General features: G+C 31.9%; 1 protein-coding gene across 1 annotated transcript in view; it reads left to right on the forward strand.

The window, feature by feature from the left end:
* Dscam4 (Down syndrome cell adhesion molecule 4) overlaps positions 1-27557 on the forward strand; it is a 552772-nt gene that overhangs the window by 285058 nt on the left and 240157 nt on the right. Inside the window, exons 3-5 of the mRNA XM_075303780.1 lie at positions 18290-18426; positions 25389-25510; positions 25734-25792. Of these exons, the coding sequence (XP_075159895.1) occupies positions 18290-18426; positions 25389-25510; positions 25734-25792 (318 nt within the window). The remainder of the gene's footprint in view (positions 1-18289; positions 18427-25388; positions 25511-25733; positions 25793-27557) is intronic.

The raw sequence follows: 27557 nt of genomic DNA on the forward strand, positions 1-27557 counted from the left end.
CGTTGTTATCTGAGTTTGCATTCGTATTTCCCCCCTTACGTATTGGGGCGATGACATTCATTTATCGCTATCATTGTCGTTGTCATTAGTTTTGTTGTTACCCCCAGATGTGTCTTTTTTTATGGACTCATACATTGATACCTCTCTCTCTCTCTCTCTCTCTCTCTCTCTCTCTCTGTCTCACTCACATTCACTTGATGGACATTTTTACTTAAGCACTTTCGTTTTGACTTGCTCATCTCCAATTACAGTGGTGAAAAGATTGACTAACAAAATTTGTCAGCACTAGTTTCACGTGGATGATAGGGGAGGGATACACTTGAACATTTTATGATTGATGAAGAGGTAGCATTTCCTAACCACACTGTCCTTAAACAATTTCTGCGATTAGCATAAATTGGGGTTTATTTGTCTATGATGAGGAGGAGAGGTCTCTAAATCAATATGAAAAAAAAAACATCACGGTTCCAAAGATTTGAATTGAAGTAAAGATACATTTAAGAGACAATACTCTTTTAAATTTAAGTTTTGCGTATTTGATCTAAGAAACAAATTTTAATTTATTTTTCCAGGTTTTATTCTTCATGTACCCTCATTGTCCTTTAAAAACGAGTTAATGACAACCTGTTTCGAAAACCGAACATTTTCATTTGACATTTCATTTGATTTGAAAAAAGTTTCATTTGATTTGTAAAAGGTTTCATTTAATTTGCAAAAGGTTTCACTTGATTTGAAAAAGTATTCATTTGATTTGAAAAAGGTTCATTTGATTTGAAAAAGCATTCATTTGGTTTGAAAAAAATTTAAAATTTGCCTGAAAAAATTTAATCGATTTGCCTCAAATTTAAAACCTAAAGGTATTTTCAGCCAGTAAAAATCTGTGCCTCATTTGGTATATTTCGGCCCTTGTTTGGATATAGAATCTATGAGGCCATGGAAGACTCAATTTTCAAATTTAATTTATATCGGTCAATGTTTCGACATAAAGACCAATCTCTTAATTTGAATTCTTAGACCAAGGAAACCACCTGACTTGCCTGATATTGTTTTTAGATACATGAAGGATACTAACTATCATTAAAATTGGTGTTTTTTTACACATTCGGTATTATGGCCCATTGCCGGTGTTGTGCCGCCTTGAAATGATCGAAACTTTTGCCCTTTTTAGACCCAAACTTACTCTCTCCAAAATGCTTCAGAGGCAAATGTCCAACGGACTGAGATCCAGATTTTTATACCCTCCACCATAGGATGGGGGGTATATTAACTTTGTCATTCCGTTTGTAACACATCGAAATATTGCTCTAAGACCCCATAAAGTATATATATTGTGGGTCGTGGTGAAATTCGGAGTCGATCTAAGCATGTCCGTCCGTCTGTTGAAATCACGCTAACTTCCGAACGAAACAAGCTATCGACTTGGAACTTGGCACATTGCAACTTGGCCATATCGGTCCACTTTTACGTATAGCCCCCATATAAACGGACCCTCGGATTTGGTTTCGGAGCTTTTATGAGAAGAATATTTCATACGATCCGGCTGAAATTTGGTACATGGTGTTGGTATATGGTCTCTAACAACCATGCAAAAATTGGTCCTTATCGGTCCATAATTATATATAGCCCCCATATAAACCTATCCCCAGATTTGGCTTGCGGAGCCTCAAAGAGAAGCAAATTTCATCCGATCCTGCTGAAATTTGGTACATGGTGTTGGTATATGGTCTCTAACAACCATGCTAAAATCGGTCCACATTGGTCCATAATTATATATAGCCCCCATTAAAACCGATACCCAGATTTGGCTTGCGGAGCCTCAAAGAGAAACAAATTTCATCCGATCCGGCTGAAATTTGGTACATGGTGTTAGTATATGGTCTCTAACAACCATGCTAATATTGGTCCTCATCGGTCCATAATTATATATAGCCCCCATATAAACCGATACCCAGATTTGGCTTGCGGAGCCGCAAAGAGAAGCAAATTTCATCCGATCTGGCTGAAATTTGTGTACATGGTGTTAGTATATGGTCTCTAACAACCATGCTGAAATTGGTCCATATCGGTCCATAATTATATCTAGCCCCCATATCAACCGATCCCTAGATTTGTCTTGCGCAGCCTCTAAGAGAAGAAAATTTCATCCGATCCGGCTGAAATTTGGTACATGGTGTTACTATATGGTCTCTAACAACTATGCAAAAATTGGTCCACGTCGGTGCATAATTATATATAGCCCCCATATAAACCCATCACCAGATTTGAACTCCGGAGCCTCTTGGAAAACCAAAATTCATCTGATTTTGTTGAAATTTGGTATGTGGTGTTAATATATGGCCACAAACACCCAAGCAAAAATTGGTCTACATCGGTCCATAATTATATATAGCCCCCTTATATACCGATCCCCAGATTTGACCTCCGGAGCCCCTTGGAAGAGCAAAATTCATCCGATTCGGTTGAAATTTGGTACGTGATGGTAGTATATGATATCCAACAACCATGCAGGAATTGGTTCATATCAGTCCATAATTATATATAGCCCCCATATAAACCGATCCCCAGATTTGACCTCAGGTGCCTTTTGGAAAAGCAAAATGCATCCCATCTGGCTGAAATTTGGTACTTGGTGGTAGTATATGATATTTAACAACCATGCCAAAAGTGATCCAAATAAGTCCATAATCATATATGTTATAGCCCCCATATAAACCGATCCCGAGATTTGGTTTTGGAGCCTCTTGGAGGAGCAAATTTCATCCGAGTCAGTTTACATTTGGTACATTGTGCTAGTATATGGCCGTTAACAACCATGCCTAACTAGGTCCATATTGGTCTATAGTTATATATAGCCCTCAGATAAATCGATCCCCAATCACACAAAAATTGGTCCATGCGACCCCCATATTTCAATTCTGGCTCTCTACGTACCGTGCAAAAGTCCATATCGATTCTACAAATAATAGACTTTCCTTCACATACCTTTTTGTCTAATATATACCACGTATGGACTAACTCACAATTTAGAAAACGATGTTAAAAAGTTTTAAGATACCACAACCCAAGTAATTCGATTGGGGATGACAGTCTTTCGTAGAAGTTTCTACGCAATCCATGGTGGAGGGCAGGGCTTTGGAGCCGGAGTCGGGGTCTTGGAGTCGGAGTCTGAAGAGTTTGCTGGAGTCGGAGTCGTAAAAATTTTGCTCGACTCCGGCTAAACCAAATTTTTTAAAACACTTCACATTTTTGTAACTAAGCAAGTTTTTACGCAAATTAGTTTCCATTGCGTTATTCATTCATCAATGTACAGCATGATTGTAAATGAAAATCAACTTCCAATTACGGCTATCTTTTTATGTTTCCTAGAATGTTAGACTAGCAGATGGGCTGGATCGATCCATTTTAATGCCCATATCAGTTTATTTGAGATATTTCGAACAATCGAAATTATATTTTTTTATTTTATTTTAAGGCCATATACATATGTGGAATATTGACAGAAAATTTTTTTCAAAGTTGTTTTTTATAGAAAAGTTTGTCAAAATGTTATTTCTATAAAAAGTTTTGTCAAAATTTTATTTCTATAGCAAATTTTATCAAATTTTTATTTCTATAAAAAATTTATTCAAAATTTTATTACTATAGAAATATTTTTTTCTATAGAAAATTTAGTCAAAATTTTATTTCTATAGAAAATTGAGTCAAAATTTTGTTTCTATAGAATATGTTGCAAAATTTGATTTCTACAGAAAATTTTGCAAAATTTTGTTTGTTACACAAAAATTTTGTCAAAATTTTATTTCTATTGATAATTTTATTTCAATAAAAATTTAAGTCAAAATTTTATTTCTATATAAAATTTTGCCAAAATTTTATAGTAATAGATTTTTTTATTAGAAAATTTAGTCTAAATTTTATTTCTATAGAAAATTTTGCCAACATTTTATAGTAATAGATTTTTTTATTAGAAAATTTGGTCAACATTTTATAGTAATACATTTTTTTATTAGAAAATTTAGTCAAAATTTTATTTCTATAGAAAATTTTATCAAAATTTTATTTCTATAGAAAATCTAGTCAAATTTTGTTTCTGTAGAATATTTTGCAGAATTTTATTTGCTACACAAAAATGTTTCTAAAATTGTGTTTTTATTGATAATTTTTTCAAAATTTTATTTCTATAAGAAAAAATTGTCCAATTTTATTTCTATAGCAAATTTTCTCAAAGATTTTTTTCTTACTGATGCTCACTGATACTCACTGCTATAAAAATGTATTCAACATTTTATTACTATAGAAATATTTTTTTCTATAGAAAATTTAGTCAACATTTTGTTTCTATAGAATATTTTAGAAAATTTTATTTCTATAGAAAATTGTGCAAAATTTTGTTGGCTACACAATTTTTTTTAATTGTATTTCTATTGATAATTTTTTTCAAACTTTTACTTCTATAAAAAATTTTGCCAAATTTTATTTCTATAAAAATTTTATTCAAAATTTAATTTCTATATATATGGTCAAAATTTTATTTCTATAGAAAATTAAGTCAATAATTTTGTTTCTGTAGAAAATTTTGCAAAATTTTATTTACTAGGCAAAAAATTGTATGCTTATTGATACTCACTGCTAAGTCGAAAACTTGTAGAAATGACTCACATTTTCAAATTTTTCAATGAATGAATCATAAATGCATTTGTGCGAAATTGTCTAAACAATTATAAATATTTCCCAAATATTGCCCTAGATTTTGTAGAAGTCTGATTTGAGATTTTATCAAAATGTAGATCTAATACAAAGTTGTGTAGAGTATATTATAATCTGCCCGCCCGACTTTAGACTTTCCTTGCATTTTTATTTTTTGTTAAACTTGTGTTACGTCCCATAACGTTAGATTTAAATTTTAAGTACATAGATTTTGTAGAAGTATATACAATTTTGTCTAAATCGATTCAGATTCAAATTCATGCATATTGGAATATAAACCTTTATATAGTTCGCAACAAATTTAAAAGATTTGAGATAGTATCAATAATTTTGGTCCACAAATACATATACTGTTGGTATCTTCTCATATTATGATGGGTATTTATATCATTATTTTATTTATTAAACACTAGCGTAACCCGGCCCGCTTCGCTGCGCTTTTCAAAGCGTATTTGTTGGAATATTTTGCGTTAACTTAGTGAACCACATCCTTCGCGCTGAAAACAAATTCGAAAAGATTTGAATTCTTTCAAACAAATTCGACTACGTGCTTTTTCGTTTATAGGTACAAATACGACGGATATGCATATGTAAAACGGTTCGTCTTAAAAAATGTCGGGGAGAGAGTGTACCCTTTCCTCCAAATGTTTTAAATAATGTTCTGTATTCAAGTAGTTGGACAGTCTTCTATATTTCTTGTGAATATATAGAAGACTGTCCACTCCGACCTGATATCGGACTATCATATACCCTATATTAATTTCACAAACTATTCAATGGTCCCTATAAATTCTATCGAAGTAAATCGACAAAGTTTATTTGAATTTTCCCCTTTCCCAACCAGATATCGAAAAATCATATACTATTTTAAAAATCATGTATACATTTAATCACCTCCTCCCACTTTCCCTGTAAATTTCAAGTAGATCGGAGATGTTTAAATTTTGCTCTATTGTTTTAAAGGGACGTCACTTTCCCCGATACAATATCGACAAACACCGTAGTGAAAGCACCCCTAACTTTCCCTGAAAATTCTTGAAACTTTCCTTCAAGTGTGGAGCAAGGAAGGTTGCCTCTTCGTTCATAACCTTCCTCCACTGCCTTTGTTAATTTCAAGAAAACTTAAGAATTTTTCTTTTTTAGCTTTAGAGGAGGACCTCCTCCCCGACCAAATGCCGAAAAGTGATGTAGCGTATCTTTTGTGAACGTCCCAATGTCAAGCAAATTATAAGCCAATGTCAAGCAAATTATAAGCCTAAAGGGTCGACCTCTCTTCCATTCAAATATCACAAAATCAGGTATCAACTATTACGGTTGACGGAGGTTACGATCTCTCCCCAGTCCTCTGTAAACTTCAAGTAACTCGGTAAAAGTTCAATTGTTTCTCTGTATGTACTTAAGAGAAGCGGATGTCTCCCTATGCCCTTTTATTTTTATTAAAAAATCAAGAACCTGATATAAATTTCATAACCCAATTTTCCGTAAAATTTCAGTCGGGGGAGTTTAGTTTTGTTTGTACTTTGAAACAAAAAAATTCGGGCAAAGGGGTGGTCCCCCTCCCCGACCAAATATCGAAAAATAATGTAGCGGATTTTTGTCTAGATGCCAACCCCAACATTCAATGAAAATTTCAAGCAAATCGCATAATTTTGTTTCAAGTTTCAAAAAGTAGGGCAAGGGGGAGGTCCCCCTCCCCTTCCACATATGAAATCATCGGGTACCCCATATTAATTAATAACCTCACCATATGTTCTCTGTAAATCTCAGATAATTTAGAGAATTTTAGTTTTGTCACTGTACTTAAAAAAAGTCGAACAAAGGGGAGGCCCCCCTCCGCCACCAAATATCGAAATAAAAAGTAGCGGATCTTTGCCTAGATGCCAACCCCAATCTTCAATGAAAATTTCAAGCAAATCGGTCAACTTTGGTCTAATTTTCAAAAAGTCGGACAAAGGGGAGGTTCCTCTCCGCGACCGTATGTCAAAAAATGAGGAACCCTATTTTCAGCACATGAGTGCCCCCCACGATCTCTGAAAGTTTCAGGTAAATCGGTTCAGCCGTTTTCGCGCCAACCCGGAACATACAAATAAACAAACAAACATAATTTGAATTTTATATATATAGATAGATAGATTGCCCTAAATGTGAAATATAGAGTTCAATTGGCATCTAATGTGAAATTAAGACCTTTTTATGCACACATAAATAAATACGATACTTTATATCGATCCACTTACGGTACCCCCACAATAGAACTACAAATTAGTGATATTAAAATGAGATTTAGTTATATTACCCGGAGTCGACTCCGGAGTCGGAGTCGAGCATAATTGGCTCGACTCCACAGCCCTGGTGGAGGGTACATAAGATTCGGCCTGACCGAACTTACGGCCGTATTTATTTCTTTTCTTCTATGAGAGGATCTAATTTTTTGAACTGCAGTTAACAAGTATACAGCCACCCTGTAAACGTTTATTTTTTAGATGACATAATAAATTCACAAAATTAAATCACTTCACATAGATCTTTGCCACTATATTTTAATCTCTAATCCCACTGTATAATACACAGGCTAAATTATGCAAAACTCGCCTACTTTGCAATTTCCATTAAAGTCTTCATATTGTGATTGAGGACTACGCAGCGGTTCTGGTATTTTGTCTTATATAGTGACTCTCATAAAGTCGATTTGCATAAACATTTGAACTTTTTTCATTAAACGTGCAAAAAATTCCTATGGATTTCCATCTTATTTGAAGACCAGCAAACATTGTCATTTCGAAAGTCAAGGAAGTGGATGAATCACCCACAAATACTAAACGTGGCTATGACATTCCGGGAATTATTCATTCATAGAACGCAAGGTGGCATATCCATTGTTTTCACACGCATAAGTTGGTGTATGTGTGTGACCATATCTGTGTGGAATAATATATCCATCCGTTTTGTGTGGTAGATCTCTTCTATGCTAGCATAACATGTCCTGTTTCGAAGGACTAGATTCTTCTTGGACTTGACACTTCTTTTTGTTGGTGCCGGCGGTGGTGGTGGTGTGACATTTTTATTATGGTCGAACATAGCTGAAATTCTCAAAGGTCTTACATCCTCAAAACGAAACAACCAACCATAAGACAGACGATATCTTCCATGGAGGACAACATATCCCAAGGAAATAGTTTGCAAAGAAAGTCAACAGACAAAAAAAAGCGATAAGAAATAAAAATGCTCGTAATAAGAAAATGCGATGAGAGTTAGCAAATTTCCATACGCACATGATAAACATCGGTTTTTGCCACAGCAAGCAGTATTATAGTCCTCCAGGGAGTTGAAAATTCTCGTATTTTTGGTCGTATTTCTAATATCAACATTCTACATTCAACATGACACTTGGCATGTTGGGTTGGCTGGTTGGTATGCCATGCCGTTAGAAGAACTTTATTCATGCATTCCTTGCCATTCCATTCTATGCCATGACATATTAAATAATGATAATTTAATTTGGTGTCATAGCAAACAATGGCATAAACAGCCAAGAGTAAAATTAAATCAAATAAATAAGGAAACCTTAACGGTGTTTCAACGGTGTTCGGTGATTGCTGCTGCTTTGTGGTGAAGAGGGAGAATGGCATTTGAGATGCTATCATGTAAAGAAAGAAATTTACTATGGCATTCACATGTTGCTGAATTACTTAGAGTGTAAAGAAGACTCTCTGCCACCTGGAAAACAAGTCAACGGTTTCGTTTATATTGATTTAAACTCTCACTCACCAAATATTTGGTAGTCGAAAAAGTTCTTTCGTATTTCTAATTAAATTTTAACTCCTGGACTTTATGGAACCTAAAATGGGTCCCTTTTTGACCATTCCCGAGGGTTACCTTTTATAATTGGAGGTCGGCCACCCCTAGTTTTGCCAACTGCTAACTAACAGCTCTATAGTAAAGCTTAACATTTTCTAAGCTTAACGTACTCAGAATGTTCTGTTTGCAGCACAGTTAAAATTTTCATCTCGTAAACATTTCGTACGACAATTTTCAGTGTGGATTACCTCAACAATAGTGCATCGATGATCCTTATTCTCGTATTGGCTATGAAGCTCCATCAAAGACCAGTGTCTATCGATGGTATGCTGAATTAAACCGAGGTCGTAGTTCACTCCAAGACGAATGTCGTGAAGGTTGTTCAAAATCACTTGTAGTTGTACCGGAAACCATTGCTGCTGTGCGTCAACTGATATTGCAAGATTTTCATGTGACCTATCATGAGATTGAGACAACCTTAGATCACGGTTAAGAAATTTGCTATAGAAATAAAATTTTGAGAAAATCTTCTTTAAAAATAAAATTTCACAAAATGTTATTTCTATTGACAATATTTGCAGAATTTTATAAAAATAAAATTCTGACAAAGTTTTCTATAGAAATAAAATTTTGACAAAATGTTTTGTGGGAATAAAATTTTAAGAAAATTTTCTATAGAAATAAAATGTGGCAAAATTTTTTATAGAAATAAAATGTTGACAATATTTTCTATGAAAATAAAATTTTGCAAAAATTTTCTATAGAAAAACAAAAAAGGAAAGTCTAAAGTCCGGCGGGGCCGACTATATTATACCATGCACCACTTTGTAGATTTAAATTTTCGATACCATACCACATCCGTCAATTGTGTTTGGTGTTATATATAAAAGGTTTGTCCCAACTACATACATTTGAATATCTCTCGATCTGGACAGAATTTGATAGACTTTTACAAATCTATAGACTCAAAATTTAAGTCGGCTAATGCACTAGGGTGGAACACAATATTAGTAAAAAACAAGTAAGGAAAGTCTAAAGTCGAGCGGTGCCGACTATATTATACCCTGCGCCACTTTGTAGATCTAAATTTTGGATACCATATCACATCCGTCAAATGTGTTGGGTGCTATATATAAAGGTTTGTCCCAAATATATACATTTAAAAATCACTCGATTTGGACAGAATTTGATAGACTTTTACAAAATCTATAGACTCAAAATTTAAGTTGGCTAATGCAATAGGGTGGAACACAATATTAGTAAAAAATAAATATGTGAAACATTTAAATCTGAAGCAATTTTAAGGAAAATTCGCAAAAGTTTATTTATGATTTATCGCTCGATATATATATATATATATATATATATATATATATATATATATATATATATATATATATATATATATATATATATATATATATATATATATATATATATATATATATATATATATATATATATATATATATATATATATATATATATATATATATATATATATATATATATATATATATATATATATATATATATATATATATATATATATATATATATATATATATATATATATATATGTATTAGAAGTTTAGGAAAATTAGAGTTATTTTTACAAAAAATGTTGGTATTTTGACCATTTTTGTCGAATTCAGAAAAACATATATATGGGAGCTATATCTAAATCTGAACCGATTTCAACCAAATTTGGCACGCATAGGAACAATGCTAATTCTACTCTCTGTGCAAAATTTCAACTAAATCGGAGTTAAAAATTAGACTCTGTGGTCATATGAGTGTAAATCGGGCGAAAGCTATATATGGGAGATATATCTAAATCTGAACCGATTTCAACCAAATTTGGCACTCATAGCTACAATGCTAATTCTACTCCCAGTGCAAAAATTCAACTAAATCGGAGAAAAAAATTGGCCTCAGTGGTCATATGAGTGTAAATCGGGCGAAAGCTATATATGGGAGATATATCTAAATCTGAACCGATTTCAACCAAATTTGACACGCATAGCTACAATGCTAATTCTACTCCCTGTGCAAAATTTGAACTAAATCGGAGTTAAAAATTGGCCTCTGCAGTCATATGAGGGTAAATCGGGCGAAAGCTATATATGGGAGATATATCTAAATCTGAACCGATTTCAATAAAATTTGGCACACTTTACTAAACTACTAATTGTACTCCTAGTGCAAAATTTAAACCAAATTGGGGTAAAACTCTGGCTTCTGGGGCCATATAAGTCCATATCGGGCGAAAGCTATATATGGGAGCTATATCTAAATCTGAACCGATTTCTTCCAAAGTCAATAGGGTTCTATTCTGAGCCAAAACACATACTTGTGCCAAATTTGAAGTCGATTCACGGACAGACGGGCATGGCTATATCGACTCAGGAGCCCACCCTGAGCATTTTTGCCAAAGACACCATGTGTCTATCTCGTCCTCTTGTAGGTGTTGCAAACATATGCACTAACTTATAATACCCTGTTCCACAGTGTGGCGCAGGGTATAAAAAACGCAATCAGTTGACATGTCTGATTCGCTTCAATTATGGCAAATAGAAAGATACGATTGTTGACTTTTGTATATAAAATACATTTAATTACATGAATGTTCCCTTTGTAGCCTTTCACTTCCTCTCTCACCCTCTCTCTCTCTCTCTCTGCCACTCACTTCTTTGAAATTAAAAACAGAAAATGTTAAATTACGAATACGCATCCGTTTCCTTTGCTTTCAATCACAACAAATGTGAGGGACAAAATGAGAGTGTGTGTGTGTATGAGTATGAGTTTATCAACTTTCTGCGGCAATTTGTAAAACTTGTCTCCGTTTTTATTTCATTATTGTTGTTGGTTAAATTTTGAAGTGTGTTTGTGGATGGGGTGGAGTTATTTTATTTTTGCATTTTGTTTTTCCCCAGGCAATAGTTGTTTGTCGCGTTAAAATGGAATGAAATAAACACACACACACACACATGTATAGATGTGCCTCCAGCTCAAGTTGTGTTGGTACCATTTGACCCATATGTACATCAAACACATACGGGTGTGAAGATAACATTTGTAGATATTTCTGGGGGTCCATCGACGGCATCTGAAAATTCCAAACAAAGGCCTTAATTCCAAATTTGTTTTCGGTTTTTCCAATCTTGGCTCAGAGTTTGGAATCATCCCTTCTTCTAAGTGAGAGGCATATATATATATATCTTATAAATTTAGGATATTGCCATGGATGTCCTCATCAGTGATGATATGCCATCAACTTCCGCTGCTGCTATTCTATACAGATCAGCCCATAACTCCGGGAACCCGGTTATGATTGTCGTTCTGATTGCAGTAGTTTCAATTTTCCAACCGTTAGCTTCTAATGTCTCCAGTGACTAAGAAAAAAGTTTGAAGTTTATCCACAATGATTGCTTTTTTAGCACATTCAGTGATTTTCAATCCAAAAGCTCCACTTCGAAAAAGGATCGTACTTCGACCATTTTCATGTAAATCTGAGCTACAAAAAAAAAATAATAATATACCAAAATAGCGCAAAATCCATGTTTGACGTTGGTTATTATACCTTGGCAACCCAGTAAAAAAAAGGTTTAGCCAAAACCAATGAAAATATTATTTTTGGATCTGGAAGTGGTATTTTAGTATTTCGGATTTCATTTGAAAATAAATCATAAAAAATATTTTAAAAAAAAAACAAATGTTTGGATGGACGGCCGTTTTAGGAATTACCACATTCCTCATCAGCATCCCATACTTGCAACCAATTATCAAAATAAATTTCGGATAATTCACTAAACGCAATGTGAGTTACACTTGATTTTCTAGCTGCATGTGGAGACGTTTTAATTATACTAGCCGAGATTTTTTTTTTATGCCCGGTGAAAATTAAGTCCATCACTAGAAGACCATTTTTGGATGTATGTACATTCAAAGTAATGACTTGCGAAGAAGTCCCAATTGTTGTTTTTACTGGCAATATAAGGCCCTTCTGTCGTTAAGCCACGGACAATTATCAGCATCATTTGAGTCAACTTTCCTCATTCTCCTTTGGCGACCGCATAACATAGAAATAAAAATGCTGACATGCAGACAGATTGACGGATTAATGTGAGTTAATTACAAAAGCTGGTTGCGATTGTTTCAAAAGAGTGCTCCCTCAGCAATCATAAAAGACTTTCTGGTTATTTGTCGACATGGTTGTGTCTGACACTCTAGTCTCGGTATCCTGCACATGCCTGTCTTTTGGATTAAAATGGCAAAAGTTTTTTTTTTGTGTATGGCTCATAACACGCACACACACAGACACACAAACAAAAACAAAGGTATAAAGGTTAAAGGGGCTTAAAGGTTGATTGTGAAGATATATGGGCCCCTTAAATTAGGAGGTCATCAACTAAGCCAATGGATGTGGATGCTCTAACAGTGATTTCGAAAAGCGGATTTTGTATCCCACATTACTATCGGATGGAGGAAAACATAAGCTTGTCATTTGAAAAAAATCAAAAAACCGATGATTGATTCGCTCCCACAATCGTAAAAGTAGTCGTAGAAAATGTCCACTCACGAAGAAAATCATCAAGAAGACTACAGGGAGGCTGATATGTAATGCAAAGAAAGGAGCTATTTTTATTAAATTTTATTGTTAAACAGCAACAAAAAAATGTCGGTAATAACATCAAATTTTAGAATCAATTTAGATTTGATCGAATTGACTACCTTGTAAGAAATTATGGCCTTCCAACGGTCGACAAAGCTATCACACAGCACGAAAGTGGCTCTGCGGCATTTTGGTCCGTTCCTGGTAAAGGAATGTCTTGAGATGACCGCAACTTTGATAGTTTTTAGTTCCACCTTTAATCTTAAAAATGGCCCAGGCACAAAAGTCCAACGGATTGAGACCTCAGTTACCACAAGAATTCTACCAAAATTGGTAGATTTTTTTATGATTTGGTAGATTGTTAGAATTCTTAATGTTTTTGGCAGATTTTTCAAAATATTCCTCTCCACCTAAGAGGTCTTCAAAAAATTCTTCTAAAAATAAAATTTAAAAAAAAAAATTCTCAATAGAAATAAAGTTTTGAGAAAATTTTCTATAGAAAAAAAATTTGCAAAAACTTTCTATACAAATAAAATTTTGCAAGAATTTACTATAGAATTAAAATTTTGCAAAAACTCTCCATACAAATAAAATTTTGCAAAAATTTTCTATAGAAATAAAATTTTGCAAAAATTTTCTATACAAATAAAATTTTGAAAGAATTTGCTACAGAAATAACATTTTCTATAGAAATAAAATTTTTGCTAAAATTTTATACATAAATAAAATTTTGCAAAATTTTTCTAGGGAAATTAAACTTTTGCAAACATTTTCTATAGAAATAAAATTTTGCGAAATTTTTCTATAGAAATAAAATTATGCAAAAATTTTCTATAGAAAAAAAATTTTGCCAAAATTTTCTATTGAAATAAGATTTCGCAAAAATTTTATATAGACATAAAATTTTGTAAAAACTTTCTATATAAATAAAACTTTGACAAAATTGTCTACAGAAATAAAAATTTACAAATTTTTTTTATAGAAATAAAAACATGCAAAAATTTTCTATAGAAATAAAATTGTTGCAAAAATGTTCTATGGAAATGAAATTTTGCAGAAATTTTCAATTAAAATAAGCTTTTGCAGAAATTTTCTACCGAAATAAAATTTTGAAAACATTTTCTATAGAAATAAAACTTTTCAAAAATTTTCTATAGAAATCAAATCATGCAAAATTTTTCTATAGAAATAAAACTTTGACAAATTTTCTACACAAATAAAAATTAACAAAAAATTTCTATAGAAACAAAACTTTGCAAACATTTTCTATAGAAATAAAATCATGCAAAAGTTTTCTATAGAAATAAGATTTTGCAAAAATTTTCTATAGAAATAAAATTTTGCAAAAATTGTCTATACAAATAAAATTTTGCAAGAATTTGCTATAGAAATAAAATTTTGCTAAAATTTTATATAGAAATAAAATGCTTGCAAAATTTTATATAGAAATAAAATTTTGTAAAAATTTTCTATGTAAATAAAGTTTTGCAAAAATTTTCTATAGCAATCAAATTTTGCAAATTTTTGTATAGAAATAAAATTTTGCGAAATTTTTCTATAGAAATAAAATTTAGCAAAAATTTTCTATAGAAATAAAATTTAGCAAAAATTTTTTGTAGAAATAAAATTTTTGCAAAAATGTTCTATGGAAATAAAATTTTGCAGAAATTTTCAATGAAAATAAACTTTTGCATAAATTTTCTACCGAAATAAAATTTTGCAACCATTTTCTATAGAAATAAAAATTTTCAAAAAATTTTTATAGAAATCAAATCATGCAATTTTTTTTTTTTTGAAATAAAAATAAAACTTTGACAAAATTTTCTACAGAAATAAAAATTTACAAAAAATTTCTATAGAAATAAAACTTTGCAAAAATTTTCTATAGAAATAAAATCTATAGAAATAAGATTTTGCAAAAATTTTCTATAGAAATGAAATTTTGTAAAAACTTTCTATAAAAATAAAACTTTGATAAAATTTTCTACAGAAATAAAAATTTTGCAAAAATTTCCATAGAAATAAAATTTTACAAAAATGTTCTATATAAATAAAATTTTGCAGAAATTTTCAATGGAAATAAACTTTTGGAGAAATTTTCTATCGAAATAAAATTTTGCAAACATTTTCTACAGAAGTAGAACTTTGCAAAAATTTTCTATAGAAATAAAATTTTGCAAAAATTTTCCATAGAAATAAAATTTTGCAAAAATGTTCTATGGAAATAAAATTTTGCAGAAATTTTCAACCAAAATAAACTTTTGCAGACATTTTGTACCGAATAAAATGTTGCAAACATTTTTTATAGAAATAAAATTTTTCAAAAACTTTCTATAGAAATCAAATTATGCCGAAATAAAATTTTGCAAACATTTTCTATAGAAATAAAATTTTATTTTAAATTTTGACAAAATTTTCTACAGAAATAAAAATTTACAAAAAATTTCTATAGAAATAAAACTTTGCAAAAATTTTCTATAGAAATGAAATTTTATAAAAATGCAGAAATAAAACTTTGATAAAATTTTCTATAGAAATAAAAACATGCAAAAAATTTCTATAGAAATAAAATTCTGAAAAAATTTTCCATAGAAATAAAATTATACATCGAAATAAAATTTTGCTAAAATTTTACATAGAAATATAATTTTGCAAAAATTTTCTATGGAAACAAAATTTTGCTAAAATTTTATATAGAAATAAAATTTTGCTAAAATTTTATACACAAATAAAATTTTGCACGAATTTACTATAGAAATAAAATTTTGCTAAAATTTTACATAGAAATAAAATTTTGCAAAAATTTTCTATGTAAATAAAATTTTCCATAGAAAAAAAAAATTCTACAGAAATAAAATTTTGCAAAAATTTACAATAGAAATGAAATTTTGCAAAAATTTTCTATAGAAGTAAAATTTTGCTAAAATTTTATATAGAAATAAAATTTTGCAAAAATTTTCTATGGAAATAAAATTTTGCAAACCTTTTCCATAGAAAAAAATTCTATAAAAATCAAATCTTGCAAACATTTTCTATAGAAAAAATTTTGCAAAAATTTTCTATACAAATACCATTTTACAAGAATTTACTATAGAAATAAAATTTTGCAAAACTTTTCTATAGAAACAAAATTTTGCTAAAATTTTATATAGACATAAAATTTTGCAAAAATTTTTTATTCAAATAAAATTTTGCAAACATTTTCCATAGAAAAAAAATTCTATAGAAATCAAATCTTGCAAACATTTTCTATAGAAATAAAATAAAAATAAATTTCCATAGAAATAAAATGTTGCAAAATTTTTCTATAGAAATAAAATTTTGCAAAAATTTTCTATAGAAATAAGATTTTGCAAAAAATTTATATAGAAATGAAATTTAGTAAAAACTTTCTAAAGAAATAAAACATTGACAAAATTTTCTACAGAAATAAAAATTTACAAAAAATTTCTATAGAAATAAAACTATGCAAAAATTTTGTATAGAAATAAACTCATGCAAAAATTTTCTATAGACATAAAATTTTGCACAAATTTTCCATAGAAATAAACTTTTGCAACAATGTTCTATGGAAATAAAATAATAAATAAAATTTTGCAAACATTTTCTAAATAAATAAAAATTTGCATAAATTTTGTATAGAAACAAAATCATTGGTTTTTGGTGTTTTATTCGATCTTTTTCTTTCAATAAATAAATATTTTGCTTTCAAATAATAAAACAATTGCCATTTATTTAAATAAAATCATGCAAAAATTTTCTATAGAAATAACATTTTGCATAAATTTTCTATAGAAATAAAATTTTGCAAAAATTTTCAATGGAAATAAAGTTTTGCAGAAATTTTCTATACAAATAAAATTTTGCAAAAATGTTCTATACAAATAAAATTTTGCAAGAATTTACTATAGAAATAAAAGGATGCAAAAATTTTCTATAGAATTAAAATTTTGCTAAAATTTTATATCGAAATAAAATTTTGCAAACATTATCCATAGAAAAAAAATCTATAGAAATCAAATCTTGCAAACATTTTCTATAGAAATAAAATTTTGCAAAAATTTGCCATAGAAATAAAATTTTTCTATAGAAATAAAATTTTGCAAAAATTTTCTATAGAAATAAGATTTTGCAAACATTTTCTATAGAAAATAAATTTTGTAAAAACTTTCTATAGAAATAAAACTTTGACAAAATTTTCTACAGAAATAAAAATTTACAAAAAATTTCTATAGAAATAAAACTTTGCAAAAATTTTGTATAGAAATAAACTCATGCAAAAATTTTCTATAGACATTAAATTTTGCAAAAATTTTCCATAGAAACAAAATTTTGCAAAAATGTTCTATGGAAATAAAATTTTGCAAAAATTTTCTATAGAAATAAAATTTTGCAAAAAAAATTCCTATAAAAATAAAATTTTCTATAGAAATTACATTTTTCAATAAATTTAGTATAAAACATTTCTTTCGAATAAAACAACATTTGTTTTGGTACGAGTGGCAACAGTGGATGTGGATGTGACCCAATGTGTGCACTGGAGATAGTGCTACCAAGCTACTTTTAACCAAAGAAAGAAAATTAAATTCAATGAAGTTGAAAAAATATTAATATATAAAAAAATATTAACGAGTAGTCATTTATTCTAATGACTCCAACAATCACAGAAGTACGGGTGCAACTGTTGCCAGCATCAGCTTCAGGGATATAATTTATGTCGATAGATTACAGGGTAAGCCTAGAGCCTAGCATCTAGCAGCTGTTATTATTACAGGTCATTAAAATACACTATCACCTCCGGTGACTATAGTTGCAAAAATTTCAAAAGCCATGATGAATGTGACATTTAGGGTTTAGTTACCTGACAAAATTGGGCGAGTGTGAAGGTAAGGATAATGACTGTGACAATGATTTATAGCCTCAGTACATACAACGATTTGATAAATAAAAGAGTATATTGACATTCGGACAGTTTCATACAATGGCTAAAATATTGATTTCAAATATGGGGTAATCTTCACATTGTTGGAAATATAAATAAAACAGGAGAATACTTGGTAGTGTTTCTTCCTTATGATCAGATTGTTATTGTAGTGAGCATTGATTGTGTTTTAGTATCGCAATTGTAACCGAATAATACAAATTTCCCGTATTTTTCTTCTATTGCAGTTCAATTATATATCACGGTTAATGGATTGGATTTGCAAGGTCCCGTATTTCTACACGAGCCATCACATCGTGTGGAATTCTCGAATAATTCGGGTGGTCTCATCGAATGTTCCGGACATGGAAGTCCACCGCCGGAGGTAAGAAATAAACACACTTGTATGTATGTGGTATTGTTTTATCACAAATCTCTCAACAAGATGGCTGAGCAGTTAAATATCCATTTAATATGGAGACATACCAGAGAGAAGTGCAAAGCAAATGAAAGAATAGAATTATCGATTTCTAATCGTAGGACAAATTGCCAATGTCGATTTAATTGTTGTCGATTTTGACATCAATAATTTTCTGAATTCATGGAGGAGGGTATTAAGAACAAGTATATACTGTTCGGTCAATCCAAATCTTATGTGTCCTCCTCCACGAATTACTAAATTGCCAGATAGTCCATATAGAGTATGTTAGAGAAAAAAGAAGACAGATTAAATACCTATATAATATTCTTTAGTTACTGATCGGTTTACGTAAAGGAATCTATAAATAATTTCGAACCGATGTGAACAAATTTTTGCTATAGGGCCAAATTCCGGATGGGATTAAATTTATTCTTCCATGAGGCTCCAGAAATCAAATCTTGTGGACCGGTCTTAATGGGGGCTATAAAAACCAAAATGGGCAAGTTTTTGCACGATTGTTAGAGAACGTATACTAACATCACGCACGAAATTTCAACCGATCTTGTTCTAGGGCCAAGCTTAATCCGTATTGGATGATATTTACTCTTCCAAGAGGCTACGGAAAACAAATATGGGGATCGGTGTGGGCTAATTTTTGCACGGTTGTTAGAGGACTATACTAACGTCACGTACGAAATTTCAACCGGTCTGTTCTAGGGCCAATTCTAAACCGTATTGGATGAAATTTGCTCTTCCAAGAGGCTGCGGAAGTCAAATATGGGCATAGGTGTGGACTAATTTTTGCACGGTTGTTGGTGGGCGTATACCAAGTTTCAACTGGATGATATCTTCTCCTCCAAAAAGAGTCTATAAATAGTTAGGTCCCAAATGTAAACCGAATCGGATGAAACTTACTCTTCCTAGAGGCTTTTGAAGTCAAATCTGGGCGATCGGTTATATGCCTACACGTGGTCCGATATGGTCCATTTGTAATACCATCCGATCTTCTTCAATAACAGCTACTTGTGCCAAGTTTCTATCCATCAGCTTATTTTGTTTAGAAGTTAGTGTGACTGATGGACACCGCTAGGTCAACTCAGAATTTCACGACGATCCAGGATATATATACATTATGGAGTCCGAGGCCAATATTTTGATGTGTTACAAGCGGAATAACAGAATTGTATATCTTCCATCATATGGTGGAGGGTATTAAAACAATTTCGGGCCGAAAAAAAATTGCCCGTACTTTAAGACTACCTGCAGCTTGAGGTGTGTAATTTGTAATGAGTAATTTTTTACTCACGCACACTCATGACCAGAAATGACTTGAAAAAATCTCTGTTCTCACGAAAAATCTTCTCACGTTTTTTGAGTGTGCGTAAATGTGAATGAGAGTTAAAAAACATACTCCGTTGACAAGAGTACCATAATGTGATAGTCGCCATTAGATATAGGGTCAATGCTAGAATTTTAATTAATTTATGTGGTGGACATGACTAGAAAACGTGGCCATGATTAAACTCGAGAACCGAATCTTAACATCATATGTGCCACAAAAATTGTAACCGAGATAAACTCGTAAACGTTCGTGAGATGGATTATTTTCGTGAGCGTATTTTTCCGGAATACGCTACTCACACACACACACTCACAGAGAGGTTATTTTTGAGACTTACACGCAATATTTGGTTTAAGCATGATAAATAGCATTCTTAAAATTGTACTGAATCAGCTTCAAACAATTATATACGGCCGTAAGTTCGGCCAGGCCGAATCTTATGTACCCTCCACCATAGATTGCTTAGAAACTTCTACGAAAGACTGTTATACACAATCGAATTACTTGGGTTGTGGTATCTTAAAACTTCTTAACATCGTTTTCTAAATTGTGAGTTAGTCCATACGTGGTATATATTAGACAAAAAAGTTATGTATAGGTAAGTCTACAAATAATTACGAACCGTCATGGACTTTTGCACGGTACGTAGAGAGCCAGAATTGAAATATGGGGGTCGCTTATATGGGGGCTATACACAATTATGAACTTGATATGAATTATGAACTTGATATGAATTATGAACTTGATAATTCTATAGAATTATGAACTTGATATGGACCAATTTTTGTGTGATTGGGGATCGATTTATCTGAGGGCTATATATAACTATAGACTGATATGGACCTAGTTAGGCATGGTTGTTAACGGCCATATACTAGCACAATATACCAAATTTCAACTGACTCGGATGAAATTTGCTTCTCCAAGAGGCTCCAAAACCAAGTCTCGGGATCGGTTTATATAGGGGCTACATATGATTATGGACTGATATGGACCACTTTTGGCATGGTTGTTAAATATCATATATTACCACCACGTACCAAATTTCAAACAGATCGGATGAATTTTGCTTCTCCAAAAGGCACCGGAGGTCAAATCTGGGGATCGGTTTATATAGGGGCTATATATAATTATGGACTGATACGAACCTATTCCTGCATGGTTGGTGGATACCATATACTAACATCACGTACCAAATTTCAACCGAATCGGATGAATTTTGCTCTTCCAAGAGGCTCCAGAAATCAAATCTGGGGATCGGTCTTCCAAATTTCAACCAGATCGGAAGAATTTTGCTTCTCCAAAAGGCACCGGAGGTCAAATCTGGGGATCGGTTTATATGGGGGCTATATATAATTATGGACTGATATGAACCAATTTCTGCTTGGTTGGTGGATACCATATACTAACATCACGTACCAAATTTCAACCGAATCGGATGAATTTTGCTCTTCCAAGGGGCTCCGGAGGTTAAATCTGGGGATCGGTTTATATGGGGGCTATATATAATTAATGACCGATTTCGACCAATTTTTGCATGGGTGTTTGAGGTCATATATTAACACCACGTACCAAATTTCAACTGAATCACATGAATTTTGGTCTTCCAAGAGGCTCCGGAGGTCAAATCTGGGGATCGGTTTATATCGGGGCTATATGTAATTATGAACCGATGTGGTTAAATTTTTGCATGGTCATTATATACCATATACTAACACCATGTACCAAATTTCAGCCGGATCGGATGAAATTTGCTTCTCATAGAGGCTCCGCAAGCCAAATCGGAGGATCGGTTTATATGGGGGCTATATGTAATTATGGACCGATGTGGACCAATTTTTGCATGGTTGTTAAAGACCATATATTAACACCATGTACCACATTTCAGCCGGATTGGATGAAATTTGCTTCTCTTAGAGTAATCGCAAGCCAAATTTGCGGGTCCGTTTATATGGGGGCTCTACGTAAAAGTGGACCGATATGGCCCATTTGCAATACCATCCGACCTACATCAATAATAACTACTTGTGCCAAGTTTCAAGTCAATAGCTTGTTTCGTTCGGAAGTTAGCGTGATTTCAACAGACGGACGGACGGACGGCCGGACGGACATGCTCCTATCGACTCAGAATTTCACCACGACCCAGAATATGTATACTTTATGGGGTCTTAGAGCAATATTTCGATGTGTTACAAACGGAATGACAAAGTTAATATACCCCGATCCTATGGTGAAGGGTATAAAAAAGGAATTTCGTGTTCTGATAAAATACTAGAGGTCTGCACAGTTCCATTTGTAAATGCAGAGTACACGTGTACTTGCTACATGAGTACATCTATTTGAAAGAGTCGCAAAACAATTGGAACACATTTTGATGAACACCAAAAGCCATGAGTAACTTCTTGTTGCTACTCTGATGTCTTCACTATCAACAAACACATATTCCTCTTTCTCTCTTATTGAAGTGTACTCAGAGCAGGGATGGAAAATACAATTTTTAAGAAAGTACAAAAAAGGTATTTTTTGAGCGAAAAAGTACTTTTCTCTAAATTTCAACAAAAATCCCATTGGGTGATTATTGTCAAGTGCTCCGTTAGACTGAATTTATTTATTTATTTATTTTATTTATTTATTCAGTCATCAATACAAAGGAAGCCAATAAAGGCCTATTATACATGTATTGTAGTAAGAAATCTATGTGTAGAATATATGAAATAAAAGCTTAAAAACTAAAGTAATTTAAAGCAAATAAAATTTTGTTTGTCAACTTCTCAATAAAAAATGCGAAAATTATCTATAGAAATAAAATTTTGAGAAAATTTTCTATAGAAACAAAATTTTGACAAAATTTTCTATAGAAAAAAAATTTTGACAAATTTTCGATACAAATAAAATTTTGACAACATTTTCTATAGAAATACAATTTTGACAAAATCTTGACAACATTTTCTATAGAAATAAAATTTTGACAAATTTTTCTATAGAAATAAAATTTTGACAAATTTTTCTATAGAAATAAAATTTTGACAAATTTTTCTATAGAAATTAAATTTTGACAAAATTTTCTATAGAAATAAAATTTTGATAAAATTTTCTATAGAAATAAAATTTAAAAAAAAAATTCTATAGAAATAAAATTTTGACAAAATTTTCTATAGAAATAAAATTTTGACAAAATTTTCTATTGGAAATAAAATTTTGAGAAAATTTTCCAAAAGAAAAAAAATTTACAAAATTTTCTGTAGAAATATAATTGTGACAAAACTTTCTGAAGAAATAAATTTTGCAAAATGATATTTTTTGGTAGTTTTTGGTTCGCATTATTTTAGTAAGCGATCGATAACTTCTCATCTAGAAAGTGTTCGTGTGCAAGCGTAATATAAAAACGGGTGCTTTTTTCGACTAAAGCATTGTTGAAATTGAATGAATTGGTGTTTTTGACTATGACTTTTACAAAATCGAGATTTTATTCTCGCATGAACTTGTCTGTTTTGCCAAATTTGTAAAAGATTATTAGCAAATTAGTTTGTTAAAGACTTTCTCAAAATATTAAAATATTTTGTCAAAACTATTGTCTACACAAAAGGTACTAAATCATTCGCGGGGGTACTACGGTACTGAGCAGGGTGGAAAAGTATTGAAAAAAGTACTATAGTACTGCATTTTCCATCCCTGACTCAGAGTGATCACGTCGAGTATGTTGCGAGAACAAAACTTCATAGAGTACTCCATGTACCACATGCAGTTTCAGAAATACAAAAAAAACAGTTACTCTCCATAATATATGTTTTGGTTTGTTATAAAGAGGGGCAAACGTTAAGGTAAGTGTGTGACACACATAAATATATGAAATATGTGATATACATACATATCTATGATTAATAATAATGGAAAGTTTTGCTTCGCACATACTGAGAAATACTTGTGGTACCACGAGAAGTGAAGAGAATCCATGTTGTACTTTTTCTCAAGTACTTACATTTTTATTGTTCCTTTTTTTCGGAACACATATTGTTTCGGATAAGTACTTGGTGGTATTTGACAAACAAGTGTTCTCTTCACTTCACTACTTGCGCTCTGAGAGAAAGACAGTGTATGTACTATATTCGACAGCGAATTGCATACATGCAGTGAAAAGTTATTCGATGCAGACCTCTATAAAATACTGTTTTCTGAAGGGAAAAAATACGGTGGAAGCAAAAACTTGGCTTGATAATGAGTTTCCGGACTCTGCCCCAGGGAAATCAACAATAATTGATTGGTATGCAAGCGTGGTGAAATGAGCACGGAGGACTGTGAACGCATTGGACGCCCGAAAGAGGTGGTTACCGACGAAAACATCAAAAAAATCCAAAAAAATGATTTTGAATGACCGTAAAATGAAGTTGATCGAGATAGCAGAGGCCTTTAAGATATCAAGGGAATGTGTTGGTCATATCATTCATCAATATTTGGATATGCGGAAGCTCTGTGCAAAATGGGTGCCACGAGAGCTCACCCATGATGATTCTGAGCGGTGTTTGCAGCTGTTAACTCGTAATACACCCGAGTTTTTTCGTCGATATGTGACAATGGATGAAATATGGCTCCATCACTACACTCCTGAGTCCAATTGACAGTCGGCTGAGTGGACAGCGACCGGTGAACCGTCTCCGAAGCGTGGAAAGACTCAAAAGTCCGCTGGCAAAGTAATGGCCTCTGTTTTTTGGGATGCGCATGGAATAATTTTTATCGATTATCTTGAGGAGGGAAAAACCATCAACAGTGACTATTATATGGCGTTATTGGAGCGTTTGAAGGTCGAAATCGCGGCAAAACGGCCCCATATGAAGAAGAAAAAAGTGTTGTTCCACCAAGACAACGCACCGTGCCACAAGTCATTGACAACGATGGCAAAAATTCATGAATTGGGCTTCGAATTGCTTCCCCACCCACCGTACTCTCCAGATGTGGCCCCCAGCGACTTTTTCTTGTTCTCAGACCTCAAAAGGATGCTCGCAGGGAAAAAATTTGGCTGCAATGAAGAGGTGATCGCCGAAACTGAGACCTATTTTGAGGCAAAACCGAAGGGGTACTACCAAAATGGTATGAAAAAATTGGAAGGTCGTTATAATCGTTGTATCGCTCTTGAAGAGAACTATGTTGAATAATAAAAACGAATTTTGACAAAAAATGTGTTGTTCTTTGTTAGACCGGGGTCTTATCTGCCAACCTGTTATTTAATGTTCCACCCAAGAAAATCATATAGTTGTTTTTTTGGAGTTATGGATATATTTCGTGTATTCTGACCAAAACGTAACTAAAAGTAGCCCCAGATGGGAAATCCATTGTATTCTGCTCTATATACTTTCTTGGGATTCCTTTTTGTTTATGAGTCCTGTAAATGTTTTTTGCTGTTATTCTTTTTGTTGTAGTTGTTTTTTAATTAAACATAAATTAAGTATTACTTCTTAACGGTACATTAGAGAGTCCTCTAAACTGGACCATACAAAAAAAAAAAAGAAAAGAACCACAATCTAATATCCTTCGCTTGTGCTAACTTTGTCCTTTTGGTTTTCTTTTTTTGGGGGATATTTGCTTATAGGTGGAGTGGACACCCATACCACCACAACAGGATATGGTGGTGCAGACAACAAATGGCAGCCTGATGTTCTATCCATTTACCGCAGAAAAGTTTCGTCATGAAGTCCATTCCAGTGTTTATAGGTAGGTTGAGTCTTTGCAAATATTTACCAACATCTCACCTCGGGAAAAACGGGGCGACAACATCGAGACATTATTTGTTGCACAATATTTTATCCTTGTAGTCCCCCGTGTGGTCTGGCAAAGAAAACAAAAAATTAAACAGAAAAATTGTCATTTTCTCTTTTCTTTTACATTTTCTTTATGATGTTTTTCTTTTTGGCGCTTACTCTTTGCGGTGATGCAGATGTAAACTGAGAAATTTGGTGGGCACAGTTCTCAGCCGTGAAGTCCATGTGAAAGGAGGTAAGTTTCATTTATCTCATTTGCCTCTTACGTTTTAGCCCCATAAATATTTATAAAATTCCAGTTATGACAGAGCAAAAATTCTTTTTCATTTTCCAAATGAGCTCTCGAAATGGGTTTTGTTTTGTGGATATTCTCATCTCTTGTCCATTAATGACAGGACATAAATTTCCTTCTTTTACCTTTAAGATGGCCCCTTAGGTCTTGAGTTGGGAGTAGATTTTTTTTTTTGGATTTTAATAGAATTTATAATATTGTGGGTAATATTCATAAATATACAAACCTTCCCAAGGAATTACAAGTTGGGGCAAGCGGGAGGTTCTCTCACATCAAGAGGTGGAGTTGAAATCCATTTTCAATGGCATCATACACAGAAAAAATTTTCAATATTTCGAATTAAAATTTTAATTTTTCAAAAATATTCAATTAAAAATTTAATTGATTCAACAAATTTTTTAATTAAAACAAAGAAAATCAATCACAAGAATTAATAATATCAATTAATTTCATAATTGAATCAATTAATTTTTTATTTTTATTAAAAATTAATTGGATCAATTAATTTCGTGATTGAATCCAAAAATCATTTTTTTGTGTGTAGAGAACCTGGTTTATATACACTGAAAATATTAGATTCTTTGAAATAAGACCCTCTAAAAAATATAAAGGAAATATGTCCCCAAGGTTCCATAAAATAATGCCCCATAGAGGAAATGAAATAAGATCCCAAATGATTTTATAGGGAGCACAGATGGGTATTTTGGGGTGTTATTTCAATATTATGAGACTTTGTTTTATATTTAAGTCTGGGATTTTATTTTACAATGAAATAGCACAGCTAACTAAAAATTAAATAAAAGGCGTTATGAATATAGGGCCCATGAAAATTAGCCCCAAAGTTATTTTGAGGTAGGTAATTTTTGGGCCTGTGTTTAATATTTAAGAGTGGAATTTTATTTCACAAGGAAATAGCACAGCTAACTAAAAATTATATAAAAGGTGCTAGGAATATAGGATCCATGAAAATGAGCCCCAAATGTTAGATAAGTTTGGGGTGTTATTTCAACTTGTTGGGCCTGTGTTTCATATTTAAGAGTGGAATTTTATTTTATAATGATATAACACAGCTAAATGAAAAATGAAATAAAACACGCCATGAATATGGGTCCCATGACAATGAGCCGCAAAACCTTAATAAAGTAGAACCCCAAAAAATGATGTAGAAAACAACAACACAATTTTTTTATGTTTTTAGTAAGTAACTTTATTGTATTTTTGGGGTCCGTTTTCATTATGCAAATAAACCCCAACTATTTAAAATGAAAATGAACCTCAGTTTATTTTTTGTGATTTTGCTTCGTTTTGAAGTGGGGCCTATTTTCGATTTCTAGCATTTGACGATAATGCCACCTGGCGGTATGAAAATAGCCCCCATAAAAATGAGCATCAAAACCCAAATGAAACAGGGTCACGAATATGGGCATGGTGAATATGAGGTCCAATGAAATGTTTCTGAAGTATGAAAATCTACCTCAAAATAAAATTAGGACTAATTTTCTTCTTTGATTTAAAAGACCGTGTGAAATTTAAAGAAAACAAAAATCAATCAATATATGTTACTTGGAAATGGTGGCTTTTGGTTACTTTCTTCCATTTTTTTTTTTTAAATAAATTAACAGAGTCTAAGGTCTGGCGGGGCCGGCTATATTATACCCTGCAAGACTTTGTAGATCTACATTTTTGATACCATCTCAAATAAATATAT

This window comes from Haematobia irritans, chromosome 4 (genome assembly GCF_050003625.1).
Source record: "Haematobia irritans isolate KBUSLIRL chromosome 4, ASM5000362v1, whole genome shotgun sequence".
NCBI classification, from domain to species: Eukaryota; Metazoa; Arthropoda; class Insecta; order Diptera; family Muscidae; genus Haematobia; species Haematobia irritans.